Source organism: Carassius gibelio, chromosome B21, assembly GCF_023724105.1.
Source record: "Carassius gibelio isolate Cgi1373 ecotype wild population from Czech Republic chromosome B21, carGib1.2-hapl.c, whole genome shotgun sequence".
Classification (NCBI taxonomy): Eukaryota; Metazoa; Chordata; class Actinopteri; order Cypriniformes; family Cyprinidae; genus Carassius; species Carassius gibelio.
Genome location: NC_068416.1, coordinates 25,004,827 through 25,018,322, shown reverse-complemented (window position 1 = coordinate 25,018,322; position 13,496 = coordinate 25,004,827). Strand labels below are relative to the sequence as shown.

General features: G+C 36.8%; 3 protein-coding genes and 1 long non-coding RNA gene across 5 annotated transcripts in view; 2 read left to right on the top strand and 2 right to left on the bottom strand.

The window, feature by feature from the left end:
- LOC127985907 (collagen alpha-1(XXVII) chain A) overlaps positions 1-3,733 on the top strand; it is a 51,526-nt gene extending 47,793 nt beyond the window's left edge. The window contains exons 56-61 of the mRNA XM_052588112.1: positions 58-84; positions 248-313; positions 852-1,020; positions 1,150-1,259; positions 1,383-1,583; positions 2,032-3,733. Of these exons, the coding sequence (XP_052444072.1) occupies positions 58-84; positions 248-313; positions 852-1,020; positions 1,150-1,259; positions 1,383-1,583; positions 2,032-2,178 (720 nt within the window). The 3' untranslated portion in view covers positions 2,179-3,733. The remainder of the gene's footprint in view (positions 1-57; positions 85-247; positions 314-851; positions 1,021-1,149; positions 1,260-1,382; positions 1,584-2,031) is intronic.
- Positions 2,646-4,962, bottom strand: LOC127985908 (uncharacterized). Its single transcript, XR_008160701.1, has 2 exons — positions 4,500-4,962; positions 2,646-3,131 (listed from the first exon to the last, which is right to left on the bottom strand). It is a non-coding gene; the product is annotated as an uncharacterized LOC127985908 (long non-coding RNA).
- A 3,431-nt stretch (positions 4,963-8,393) lies between these two features.
- On the bottom strand, positions 8,394-10,404 carry LOC127985405 (60S ribosomal protein L28). The gene is made up of 5 exons (XM_052587411.1): positions 10,340-10,404; positions 9,654-9,747; positions 8,952-9,075; positions 8,717-8,835; positions 8,394-8,529 (listed from the first exon to the last, which is right to left on the bottom strand). Exons 2-5 carry the CDS (start codon positions 9,735-9,737, stop codon positions 8,440-8,442), a joined length of 417 nt encoding a protein of 138 aa, XP_052443371.1. The 5' UTR covers positions 9,738-9,747; positions 10,340-10,404; the 3' UTR covers positions 8,394-8,439.
- Positions 10,405-10,630: 226 nt separating this feature from the next.
- On the top strand, positions 10,631-13,016 carry LOC127985404 (E3 ubiquitin-protein ligase hyd). Of its 2 annotated transcripts, XM_052587409.1 has the most exons (7): positions 10,635-10,928; positions 11,432-11,543; positions 11,711-11,823; positions 11,915-12,014; positions 12,151-12,272; positions 12,348-12,442; positions 12,607-13,016. In XM_052587409.1, exons 1-7 carry the CDS (start codon positions 10,838-10,840, stop codon positions 12,646-12,648), a joined length of 675 nt encoding a protein of 224 aa, XP_052443369.1. In that variant the 5' UTR covers positions 10,635-10,837; the 3' UTR covers positions 12,649-13,016. The 2 variants fall into 2 exon arrangements, with proteins under 2 accessions (XP_052443370.1, XP_052443369.1); XM_052587410.1 differs by lacking the exon at positions 12,348-12,442 and having other exon boundaries at positions 10,631-10,928.
- The last annotated feature ends 480 nt before the right edge of the window (positions 13,017-13,496 follow it).

The following is a 13,496-nucleotide window of genomic DNA, read 5'->3' as shown; positions in this document are numbered from 1 at the left end:
TATCAGTATTATTCATGATGCTTGTGATTGATTGTTTTACTATTCGGTTCTCTACAGGGTCCACTAGGAATCCCATTGGCATTGGTAAGCTTTTTCAATAACATTATTTCTTTGTTTATTTTAAATGATATATTTTTTTGGTTTATTTTGTATTGATTCACTTTATTTTGTTCATTTATTCACACATTCAGTGTTATATTCTGTGTATCTGCGTTATGAAGTTTGCTCATGTGCATGTATGTTGTAGAGACAAGATTTTGGACTTGGATTGGCCCAGCCAGTTTTTATGGAGACACACACACAGAAAGTAGAGGTGAGATCATTCACAAACACACACACACACACACACACACACACGCACACAAAGGACATAGCCTGTTTATTAAAAATAATTCACTGATTTATGATGTTCTATTGGCCATTTATCTACTTAACAAACATATGTTCTAAGAACATTTTTGCTAATGTTTCTATTAATTTATGATAATGTTATTTCTACATGTTCTCTGAACATGCATTTTTTTTAAATGTTTTAAAAATGTTTCTTTTCAGGGCAGTTATGCATACACTAAGGGAACATTCAATTAAAAAAAAAAAAAATCAAACATGAAGGGAATGTTACTTTTGAATGTTCTCCAAACATTCTAAAACAAGTAGTTTCAGAAGTTTCATTTCATTTCAGAAATAAAACATTCTAATGCTAATGTTTTGAGAACACATCTGAACAAACATTCTGTTTAGATTACTAGAAGAATGTGAATTGTTCGTACCTTTGAAAGAACCTTGGCAGGATTTTAAAGTCCAGTTGTACCGTTGACTGTGTTTTTAACGCTGTCTTGCTGCTCCCTCAGGCTCGGGGGCTGATGGACATGCCCATGTTGGATCAGGCTCCAGAGATCCTGCGGACTCTCCATTACCTGAGCTCTCTGGTCCACAGCCTGAAGAACCCGCTGGGCACACGAGATCATCCCGCTCGACTCTGCAAGGACCTGCACGGCTGCCGGGACACGCTCAACGATGGTGCGTGTGTTGCACCTGAAAAGAGTTTCATTGTAGAGCTAAATACCACATATAGAATCTGTAGATAGTTGTAATAATTAAGCATTTATCATTTTCATATTCATAATATATTTGTGTTGTTATTTTCAGGCACTTATTGGATCGACCCAAACCTAGGCTGCTCCTCAGACTCTATAGAAGTGACGTGCAGTTTCACCGGTGGCGGACGTACCTGCCTCAGGCCCATCACCACAGCCAAGGTCCGCAACATTCAGATGTTACATCATTGCTTTTTGATTTGATAAATGCATGTCCTTGTATCTTGAAAGGATTTGTTTACAAAAGCAGTTCATAATAATGCTTTTTCATTTGTCTGGTTGCAGCTGGAGTTCAGTGTCGGACGTGTCCAGATGAACTTCCTGCATCTGCTGAGCGCCGGAGCGGAGCAACGAATCACTATCCACTGCTTGAACGTGACAATCTGGAGCCACGCCCCCTCCGAGCCACCGTCCCAGAATGCAGTTCAGTTCCAGGCGTGGACCGGAGAGACGTTGGAGCCGGATGTGTTAACAGACACCTGCTGGGTGAGCGTTCCCTTCAAGAAGCTATCAACCACCTGACAACCATCCAAAGCACCATAGCAACCTCCACTTAAAAATAGCCACGTCAGTTTTTGCATTATGTGCAAAGAAAATCAAAAACGTAACAGTTTCTCTCAGGATGCATTTTATGAATAATCTGATCTTTTGATCTGCATTCAGCAAGATCAATATATTTTTGGCCTGATTATAGAAATATAAATAAATTATATTGTAAATATACGTGCAATTTAATATAAATACATGTAAATAAATGAAATAAGTTTCTGTCTGTTGTTATTTTTTTATTTCAAGTTTATTTCCAATAACGAAAACATTGTTTTTATTGATTTAACTGTAGTTAACAATAACACATGAATTTAGTCACAAATTAATTTCCTGTAGTCACTTTTGTATGCATGTCTTCACTGATTAGGTGTTTTGTATATTATAGCAACTAAATGGTCGCTGGCAACACACTGACTTCCTGTTCCGGGTGTCGGACCCTGCCTTACTTCCTGTCGTACGCATAGGCAACCTACCAAAGACAACGGCCTCATCGCGCTTTCACCTAGAAGTCGGACCTGTGTGCTTCCTGTAGTGTGTGGGAGATTATGAGTGTGTGTGTGCTCATCAAACACACAGGCCCCGCCTACGTCCCGCCCCATTCGACATTCAGCCACTGATTGGACTGCAGAAACAGAAAGAGGTGGTATGGGCGGGGCTTTGGGGGATTTAGCACTAGAGACTCCTACATTCTAAAGGAAATCCCGCCCCTACCAGCCATGGATGTCCAATCAGATTTGACTCCTCTAGAAAACAAGCCAATCATCTCACAGGGATGAACACTCAGGACATCCGGGCCGGAGAAACTGCCAAGCCCTCTGGCTCTGTCTTTCTCTCTCCTTTTCTGTCTGTTTCAGCCTATTTCTTTGGTGCTTGCTCTCTTTCAAATTATTATTAATAATAATAATAATATTAATTATAATTATAAGTTATTATAATACTTGTGCTTTTCAGCAGAATCAGCAGTATATTGAAGAGATGAAATAAGATCATTGGGAGGTATTATATGTACATATACATTTATTGTTTATCGGATCTTTTATATGGTAATTTTATCACATGTAAAAAAAAAAAAATGCTAAAGTGCAATAGGAAAACGAAGAAAAAATAATTGATTATTGATTATATATTAAGTGTGTGTCTCATTAAGGAAGGTTTTTCAGGGGTGTTGTCATTCAAACGTGTCATTTTAACACTCCATCAGACAGGGAAGTGTGTGTGTGTGTGTTTGTGTAAATGAGTTTGGGAAGTGACTGTGAGTGTGTGTGTGTGTATGTGTGTGTGTTTATGTGACGGATCAATAAACATATGAAGGTGCATGTTTCTAGCAAACGTACAGACACACCTGTGCATATCAACATACATGGCCCTTGTTTTTAAAACAGCCTGTCACTTTAAGGGGGCGTGTCTCAATCAAATGGGTGTGTCTTGTTCAAAGGGTTTATGAGGGTGCATCCCTCTTGAAAGCACATCTGGGTCATATTTCACCTGAAAAGAGAAGGAAAGCACAAATTTGCATGGTGACATTTTTGTGAAACAAATTCACCCCCCCCCCCCGCCCCCCCCCCCCCCCCCCCAAAAATGCATTTTCATATTTTTATAGTTACTATTATTATTTGAATTATTTTGTTTAAAGATTATTACAGTAATACAGAACTTTGTCATTGCTGAAATATTACAGCATAACAGTAATAAGTATTTCAGGCAAAAATGTGGGTGTCATGGAAATATCACAATGCAAAAAAGTGGACCTCAAAGGCAATCTTTTGACTATGCAAAATGTATGTTTTATTTTGTTTGTTTTTTTATTTTTTTTATTTTTTTGTCATTTTTTTCAACAATAGAGAAAAGATAACAGTATAGTAACAGACACTTTTCTTTCAAGCCTGGAATCTGAATTGCAAATAAAAAGTCACATTTAGCCATTTAGCATTTTTTATCCATAGTTTTTTTTTTACTCTCAAGCACGAAATATCACAGAAGTTTATGTATTTCTTTTGATTTTGGGGTAAAATATGACTTAAGTCTTGTTATGGACAGGTTTTTGTGAGATTCACCCATTAAAGGTTTGTCTTGCTAACTGGTGCTAATTTGAAGCTGTTGTGAAGATTCTTTTGTCTAGTGCCCATGTTGTTCTGAATTATGTTTTTTGTGTACTCTAAAGGTTCTCTCAGAAACACAAGCCAAAATCCATGTTTAATCCAGATGCGATGAGCGTTTGCAGCACATCTGTGCATGTTGAATGCACGACGCGATAGGCTTGTGTGCTTTGCTTTCCTCTGTGGTACAGACGTGAGGTACTTTCACCTCACTAGCACAATCGAATGCCTTTTGTAAGGGAAAACATTTCTGTAGCTGGAATTGTCATCAGAAAGTCCATCATCATGTGCAAATAATGATCGTAATCTCAATACAACCGAAATATTGGGTTCCCTACAAAAAGGACGCTAGTGATGTTCTGTTCGATCTTTTTGTTTCTTTATTCTTCATGATCGTATGTATAATTCTGCAGGCTTTGATGTATACAGTCAGTCCCTTTTGCTAATTTAATGTTATTTAAATTTTACAAACGCGCTTTTAACCAAATTAGCTGTTGTGACAGAGTTTCTCTCCAGGTAACTTAATTATCCGTATGCCAACTGCTCTTACGGTTGATAGATTTATTTTATGTGTAAATTTGGGGTTCCAGAGAAGACATTATATTGCTTTTTTCAATCTGTTTTTATTTTTCTATCCTGTTTATTTTTGTCTATAATATTAATAATAATAATCTAAAGTCGTACTGTACCAGGACTGTGTTCTATATTATTTCTGAAGTTTAAAACATGTGAAGGTTCAGTGTCAGAAGGTGATTACCTCAATGCTCTGCCATTTCTGTTTGTGAAAATTCAACTCTTAAATTCAAGGCTCGGTAATCTCATCTCTGTCGGCTTCATCGCAATCAGTTTCTTCTCTCAACACGTCCTCAGTTTTCCTCATTGTTGGTACTTGGTTAAATATGTGGACTCTGAATTGGAATTAATGCTTACATACCCAATAAAAATCTTCTTACACCAAATTCTTCGTTTGGTGCCGTTGATTGATTAGTACAAACAGCAGACTTCAGTCAGGTTTGACGCCATATTGAATCTAACGCGTATGAAAACGAGGCTGATGTAAAGATGGGATATATCATCATTTGTCTTTTCGAGGAACACCGTGTGTAAAGGTCCTAGATCAAGTAATTTCCACAATTCATAACTTTCAAAATTTTCTATTGAGTTTTGTGTTTACTGAACGTTTATTAACCTGAAGACGTTAGTCATGTGATCAATCCATATGGTGTTAAACACCAGTCAAAATCATTGAACGCTGTAGCCTACTTGAGTCCCTCACAGCCTCATATCCATTCATGTCAAAATTTACCAAAATCTATAGCTACAAATGTTTTTACTGATCAGATAGCCTAATAATATAAAATAGTATAGTCCTATTATGAATCAGTGGACACTATTTTTAACGTAAGAATGGGTGCATTTTCACAAGGCTTCTGTCCATTATTATCTGCTTCCTGTAATTTTTTAGCTGTATAAAATACCTTGTTATGCTTAAAACTGAAAATTGGTATATCTTATATTGTTTTAATGCATTGGCATAATTGTAAACACAGAAGTTCAAATCGTTTTACCTCTACAGCACTTTATTATTGTAGTATTTACTTTGGCAGCTAATAAATCAGAAGACTTGCACATTCAAGTAAAACAGCATAAATCATGAACTGCAAATGTGGATAAATCAAATAGGCCTAGTAATAAATTAGAACATACATTTTTAAAAATCTAAGATTTTCCATGATGTTAACTAAAATTCCCAGGATAACATACCAAGAAAAAAATACACAATTTCATACCACAAGTACACTATTTATTTGTCCATTTATTAAAATCATGTAACATTATCAAACGGTTTATTTCAGTGATTGCTTGTTGAGTTTAATACAAATGATCGCTTCACTTCAACCAGGTGTGTTGCAACAGCAGCAATTTGAATAAAAAAATAGCTGCATTAAAAAACTCTTTTGACCTTGTTCTACATACAAAGATTAATAGTATTTAACCTGAAGACGGGTTTACCTGCTTTACTGGCACATATTAGTACATACTCCAAAAAATAAAAAAATTACCTGTACAAATATAAGCTTATAAGTACATTACATTTTCAAGTTTGTTATTTGGCAAGAATGTAGAATGTTCTAGGGTGAAAAAAAAACACAAGCACTGGCCTTAAACTTTGACCTGATAAACTACTCTGTAGTCTGTATTATCCTTTACCAAGATTTACAATCAGTGTTGATCGAACTGGATTTAGATGTACCTGCTCTGGATGATGTCAAATAGTTGAATAAACTCACACTGTAGTTCTACTCTTCATAAAAGAATGTGTGCAAGAACTAAATCTAAATGAAACTGATCAGTACAAAGGAGTGGTGTCCTGAGGTGGAGTGGGCGGAGCCATGGAGGTGGTGTCCACAGAGAGCATGTTCCAACAGCAGGTGAGTCTCAGGTGTGATACCTACAACACGTTTCAATCCATTACTACTCAATTGACAGTTTTATGTAAAACTAAAAACTTTTTGGATAACTGAGTTAGAGGCAACTAACTGAAATAAGTACTAAAACTAAAATCAAAATAATATATATATATATATATATATATATATATATATATATATATATATATATATATATATAAATAATGACTTTAAATGCTTATGATGTCTTTTCTATTACACCTATATCCAAAACAGATATTTTATTACATAATATTTTGTCATAGAATAAATTACGATTGCTTAAAAAAATTATCTACTACAACTGAAACAGCAGAACCTTGATCTAAAAAAATAAGAAGCCTCTTACCACGGCTGCATTTATTTGAACAAAAATACAGTAAAAACAACATACAGCTCTATATAAATATTACAATTCTGTAAAAGGTTTTCTATTTAAATATATTTTAAAATGAAATTTAGGCTATTCTTTCCGATCAAAGCTGAATTTTCAGTCTCATTCCTCCAGTCTTCAAGTTCAGTGTAACATGATTCTTCAGAAATAATTCTAATATGCTTATTTGCAACTCATTTCCGATAATTATCAGCATTAAAAACTGTTGTGCTGCTTTATATTTCAGGATTCTTTGATAAATATAAAGTTCTATCATATTATATAAAGTTATATTATATAAATATAAAGTTCTATAAAAGTATTAATTTGAAATAGAAATCATTTGTAACATTTAACAAGTAAATGTCTTTAATGTCATTTTCACATCAGTTTAAGGATCCTTGCTTGTTAAAAGTATCCTATTTAAAACATTCAATCAAAAAACCTTAGTGACCTCAAACTTTTAAACAGTAGTCTGTGATCTGTCAATCATTGATATGGTGACCACACATTCACAAAAAAAAAAAAAAAATACAAATTATCTTTATGGAACGTTGATAATTTTGACCCATACAATGTATTGTTGGCTATTGCTACAAACTTCCACGTTGTTTTGAAACTCACTGTGCTGTGACCATTCCTCCCAGTGATGCTGAAGTTCCTCATCGTGTTCATGAGTGTGAGCTGGAGTAAAACACATCACACAACTTTTTAATAAGTGAAAGTTGGCATTAATCTGCCTTTAACTTGAAGATGACAGACAGAATCCAAGATGTTCAAGGTTCAGAGCAGATCACACCACTGCTGTGCTGTAACAGAAGCTGGCGCAGCTCTCTGGTCAGGTTCTCCAGCTGGTCGTGGAGGTGGATCTTATCCTTGATCAGAGCGTGGATGGTGTCCTGCAGCTCAAACGCTGGACAGCACACAACAACAACAACACACTGCCGCGAGTGACACATCCTGAACATACACCTGACATCAGAACTGTAGGATGAAGACACACTCATCTGAGAGGGATGTGCTCTGCTTTATCCTGATCAATCCAATCATTAGGTGAACTCGTGATTTAGAGCATGGTCATAGATTCTACTGATGCAACCGGATCAACTCCACACCTGCACTGCAGTGTCACCACACTATATACACCATAGCAAATGTGCTATACATATTTTATATTCCAAACAAATGAGATTTGAGAGCTGCAGCAGAGGGGAAGATTTTATGTTAATTACACTATCAATAAAATAATGTGCAAGTTTTAAGGAGCCAGGTTTAGAATAACATTAAAGTGAAAAAAGCACGTTCAGTTCGAGGTGAATTCAGCTTTCTGCTGATTAGCTTACAGACTTTAAGACCTCAATGGTTAAAACAAGAGCACCAGCAGGAACTGCAGGATGCATTTACATCTACTTTTTACATATACATTTGGTTAGGCAAGATTCTTACACCCTTATGTAAAGAAAAAAACCTAAGTGAAAAGTCCCTCTGCAATGCACAGAAGAAAAACTTTTACATAAAACATCATGTTCAATGGGCACAATACTTTAGCTTGACTCAAGCATGCCATTAAATCTAGATGTATGACAAACACCTCAATCCATTAAACATTTAACTGCATTCAGTTCAGAGTTTAGATAAAACGCATAACCAAGAAAAATTTAGCCAACTTTAAGAAAATCCAAATTTGATGAATGTCAAGTAACAGTAAAAAAAAAAAAAAAAAAAAAAAAAAAATTATATTGTACAGGTACACTTCAGGTTCAATACATTGCATGTGTGTGTGTGTGTGTGTGTGTGTACTGATACAAATGAGACCTGGAAATAAAGAAACTTTGAACAGAAGCGCTTTATTAAGCTTTATTATATGCAAATAATTATGAACTCTTGGGAGCCCTGGTGCGCTTCTTTCGCACAACCACAGGCTTCTGACTCCTCAGGATGGCGCTTACGCGTCTCAGAGCAGCCTGGAAGACAGAGAGAGCAGAACTCAACTATAACTCCATAGTTGATTTTAAGGAAACAGCATGCTTTCACTTTGAAGCCTTCAACCTCTTGTTTAGAAGTATTTCCTACAAGCAAAATGTGTTCTACTACAAATAACAAAATATAAAATGTATGTTTAAAAGAGGCTTTTGGGCTGTGTGAACTCACCATGCGCAGGTCCTTCCTGTATTTATTTTTGCGGATGATGTTCCTCACACTGGCGAGAGTTGTGCGAGAGTTCTTGTTGATGGTGATCTTCTCGTAGGAGGTGGCAGGTTTACACTGACCTGAAACACAAGCACGCTTTTAAAATCTAAATTCCTGCAGACATTTAAAAACAGATTCAGAGCAGACATCTAGATTAATCCCTGAAGAATCCCTGAACCTGTAAGTGCACACTCACCTGAACGTTTCTTCAGGATGACGACCACACCTTTGCCATCAGCGGCCGGCTCGATGCCAACGGTCTTGCGGTGAATGAGACCATTGAAGCGGAAAGCATTCCTGGCCTTCAGATTATTTGGCTCCTGAAAGACAGGAAGAATATCTGAGGTCAGAAAGCAGCGGTTATTTTATATGCAGCGAAACAAAAACATGCACAATTTTCAGTCAAATGATTAATACAGAGGAATAACTACAGCAATTCTCCAGAGGAATCAGAAATTTGTTCTGACAGTCACAAATAACAGTTAAAAGCACACTGAAATTAGATAAATAACTGCATAGTTTGAATAACATCACGACTATTCTTACCAAGGTTATTTCAGTGGAAACTAAATGTCCCTTGAAATAAGGCATACGTCAGGCAAATAAATCATACTTATGCACTTATATTCAAAAGTGTCAGTTTTCCTATTCCTTCATCCAGTTCATTACAGTAACACAGCAGCTGATGAACAGCACCTTTACAACTAGAAAATAATTCTGAATTTATGAGCTTAATCAAAGCCTGCATTCTTTCTTTTGAACCTGTATTTCTGCATGCACCACTAAGAAATACATAACACCAGCTAACTGATAATAAGAATTAAACACAACCAATCCAATAACCCAGTAAAGCCCTGTCTCAGCAGTGTCCTCAGTCTAGCTGAATGGAGTGACTCACGGTGCTGTAGGTCTGCTTGTTCCTCTTGATTAGGAAACTGGAGGTGTTCCTGATGACCATCCACTGCAGGTGAGGTGATGCCATGATGACGGTCCTGAATGCATGAAACAAAGCAACAATTATCATATATACAGACAGACCATATTCAATTACAGTTTAACATCAAATGCACATCCATGAACTGCACTTTAATATATTTCAGAAGTATTAATACACTTTTTTTCTATATTACTCTACTAGTTTTTGTTATCCGTTGTATTTTTAATTTACGTTTCCATTAATCTCATTATACATAACATATAACGTTACAGACGAATAGTGCCAGTAATCATGTCTAATCGCCAACCCGAAGAACCTCGCTCATACACCATATACACCTACTTATTAAAATAAGTAAAGCATAGACTGTGAGAGAATCCAAACTTTATTTCTCATTCTACTGATTTTCATCTTAACTAGCGGTGTGCTGACCCGTCTCTCACTCACTGAAGGCCTCGCTAAGCAACACGCTAAGCACAACTTTTTCTTTTAGAAAAATATCCTTTTTATGGCCACTACACCAAATGATATAGTTCATACGCAGCTTATAACATATTCGAAATAAATATATACCCGTCTAATGCTGAAATGTGCGTTATAAACCTTTTAATCGACCGTTAAAAAGAAACACAAGACGACCACGCTACCTTTTCAGCAGAGGAAGAGCGAGGGAAAGGAAGGAGTTCCAGTTCCGGTGGAGTTTTCGTATTTTCTTACGCCTCTGTGAGGATTAGTCACCTAGTAATTCACCTTCTGTTTCAGACTGTGTAAAATTACCAAAATATGCTTAAGATGTCTTCTCAAATAGTTATTTGGAAATGTATTCAAAAAGAATTCTTCAAATGTATATTTTCAACAGGACTATATGTTTTCTGCACATCGCGGATGGAGACGAACAGCACAGCTCACGTCAGTGGTGCAGTTGGTATACGTCACGCGCTCTTTCTGCTCCACGTCATTTTCACGCGTTCTCTTACCACAACAACCCAGCTCTGGGATGTCTGCTGCAAATACATTATTATGATTCCTATTCAGCCTCACTGAGGGCAGATAGATCATATAAATCAAAGCGGCGTACACACAGATGTTATTATTATTCGTATGATTAAATAATCAGATAATATTCATCACCCATTGCTGCAGTGATGGAGGATGATGAAGATCTGGAGACTCTGGGAGAGAAACTATATGATCTGATATATCCTAAATACACTGAGATGACTCCTAAACTTACAGGTGATACCCTACCTCTCTCTCTCTCTCTCTCTCTCTCTCTATAAATATATAGTATATATATAGATAGAAAGATATATATATATATATATATATCTTTCTATCTATCTGTCTATCTGTCTGTCGGTCTGTCTGTTGTATGTCTGTCGGTCTGTCATCTGTCTGTTGTCTGTCTGTTTGTCTGTCTGTTTGTCGGTCTGTAATCTGTCTTTTGTCTGTCTGTCGATCTGTTGTCTGTCTGTCTGTCTGTCTGTCTGTCTGTCATCTGTATGTCGTCTGTCTGTCATCTATCTGTCTGTCGGTCTGTCTGTCTGTCTGTCTGTCTGTCAGTTGTCTGTCTGTCTGTCTGTCTGTCGATCTGTTGTCTGTCTGTCTGTCATCTATATGTCGTCTGTCTGTCATCTATCTGTCAGTCGGTCTGTCTGTTGTCTGTCTGTCTGTCTGTCAGTCTGTCTGTCGTCTGTCGTATTGATTCTAGTTTAACTGTAGCTGTGTGATGTTTGCAGGTATGCTGTTGGAGTTGCCTGCTTCTGTTGTGTCTCAGATGTTGTATGATGAAGGTCTGCTGAATAAAGCACTGGAAAGAGCACTCTCCGCTCTCACATCACCTGACAACAGGTTTCACAAAATTGAACTTAAATGCAAAATAATGAACACAGTTTGTCAATTTGAGACCACATGGCAACAGTGTAGGATACTCACAGTTACATAATGTTTGAAGATCAATAACCTTTTTCACATTTCAGGCAGTACATAATATAACTTCTGTCGTATTCTGTTCCTAGTGATCCCATGTCTCACACTGATGATGCGGCGTCTGCGTCCTCCGACTCTGTGGGTGAACAGCTGTATGACCTTGTTGACCTCTACAGCACTGGACACACACAGAAAATAACAGGTACATTTACTCACATACTGCCAAAAACAAAACAATAGCAAATAAGCAAAAAGGCTGTTGGAATTGTAATGTTTCCATGACAAATATTCAGGAATGTTATTGGAGCAGAAGAAGGAGGCGGTGCTTCAGCTGCTGTCAGATCACTCGCTCCTCGAGGAACAAGTTAAAATCGCACTGAAGACCTTGCAGGAGTAGGTGCCTTCGGATTTTTTATTAGCAGCATTGAGCTAGTGTTGGATTTCATTCAGTAAATCTGATGCAGTGTATTGGGAAGATATTGAGTTTCAAACATGCAAGAAAGAACTGCTGTGTTTATCTGTGGCTCAGGCAGGGCGACGAGGAGACAGATGTGAGTGACTGCTCTGACAGAGAGGAAGTGGAATCGATTGGCGAGACGCTTTTCAATGCTGTGCATCAGTTAGACCCCACCCACTGTGCTGACATCACCGGTGAGTTACTCTGCTACGTTGAATTTGAGATGTTTATGTGCACACTGTGTGATTTGATGAATGTGTGAACATTAGGGATGCTGCTGGAAATGGATTCACGAATGCTGAAACAGATTCTGTCCAACCGGAGCATGCTGGAAGTCGCAGTTCAGAGAGCAAAAAGTGCACTGGTACTTTAACCAGATATACACACACTCCCATGGCTTTATTGTAATTTGTATACTTGCTGACAAAGTATGCATTTGTGTAGGCTTTTTAAAATAATACTCCTCACTTTTAGCTAAAAGGAAAGCAGTGAACAACACTTTAAAAAAATGTTTTCCTCTGTCCACAGGAGGGCGCTCTGAGCCCAAAACACTCAGAAATGTCAGCCTGAGGCTTGGAGTCTCTGCAGATCACGTGACTGCAAGGAACCTTGTACTTGGGACTTTTAAGCCTGGATTGCTGAGTAGTTTACTTGTATAATTCAAGACATTGTTTACATGGAATCCCTTTTTAGGACTTTTGACACTTTTATTGATATACATGAGGAAATTGGAGAGGAGAAGATTGTGAAGATACAAAAGGTGGAATTGCATCAGGCTGGATTCGAACCTGCTTTACCTGCATGAGCACCTCAGCTAAATATGTCTAGTGCATGTGCATTAACCACTAGGTCATGGCTCTTACATTCCAATTTCATGAGCACATTTACATTTGTCAATCAGCTGTAAGTAAATAAAGAATGCACAGTTTATGTCTGTAGCTTTGTACAGTCTTAAGTCATTCCAAAAAACATTACAGCCACATTATATGGAAAAAGTTTTATTTTCTCCATTTCTTTTTAGGCATTTTAGAAGAAATACATTTTTATTCAGAAAGGATACATTAAACGCTCAAAAGTGACAGTAAAAAGGCATTAATAATATATAAAAGATTTTCATTTGAAATAAATGCATATTTTATTTTCTATTCCTGACATCATGTGACAATGAAGAATAGAGCAATGAAGCTGAAAATTCATTTTATGATATATATTCAAACAGAAGCACATTTTAAATTGCAATAATATTTTACATATATTCGCTGTTGTAAATATATTTTTACTGTATTTTTTATTTAATAAATACAGCCTTGGTTTAAAAATTTGGAAGAACATTTTGCACAATCTTACCTGCCCCAAACTTTTTGAATGGTAAATAACTGATATCCATCAACAATTGTTTTAAATACTGATTCTTTTAA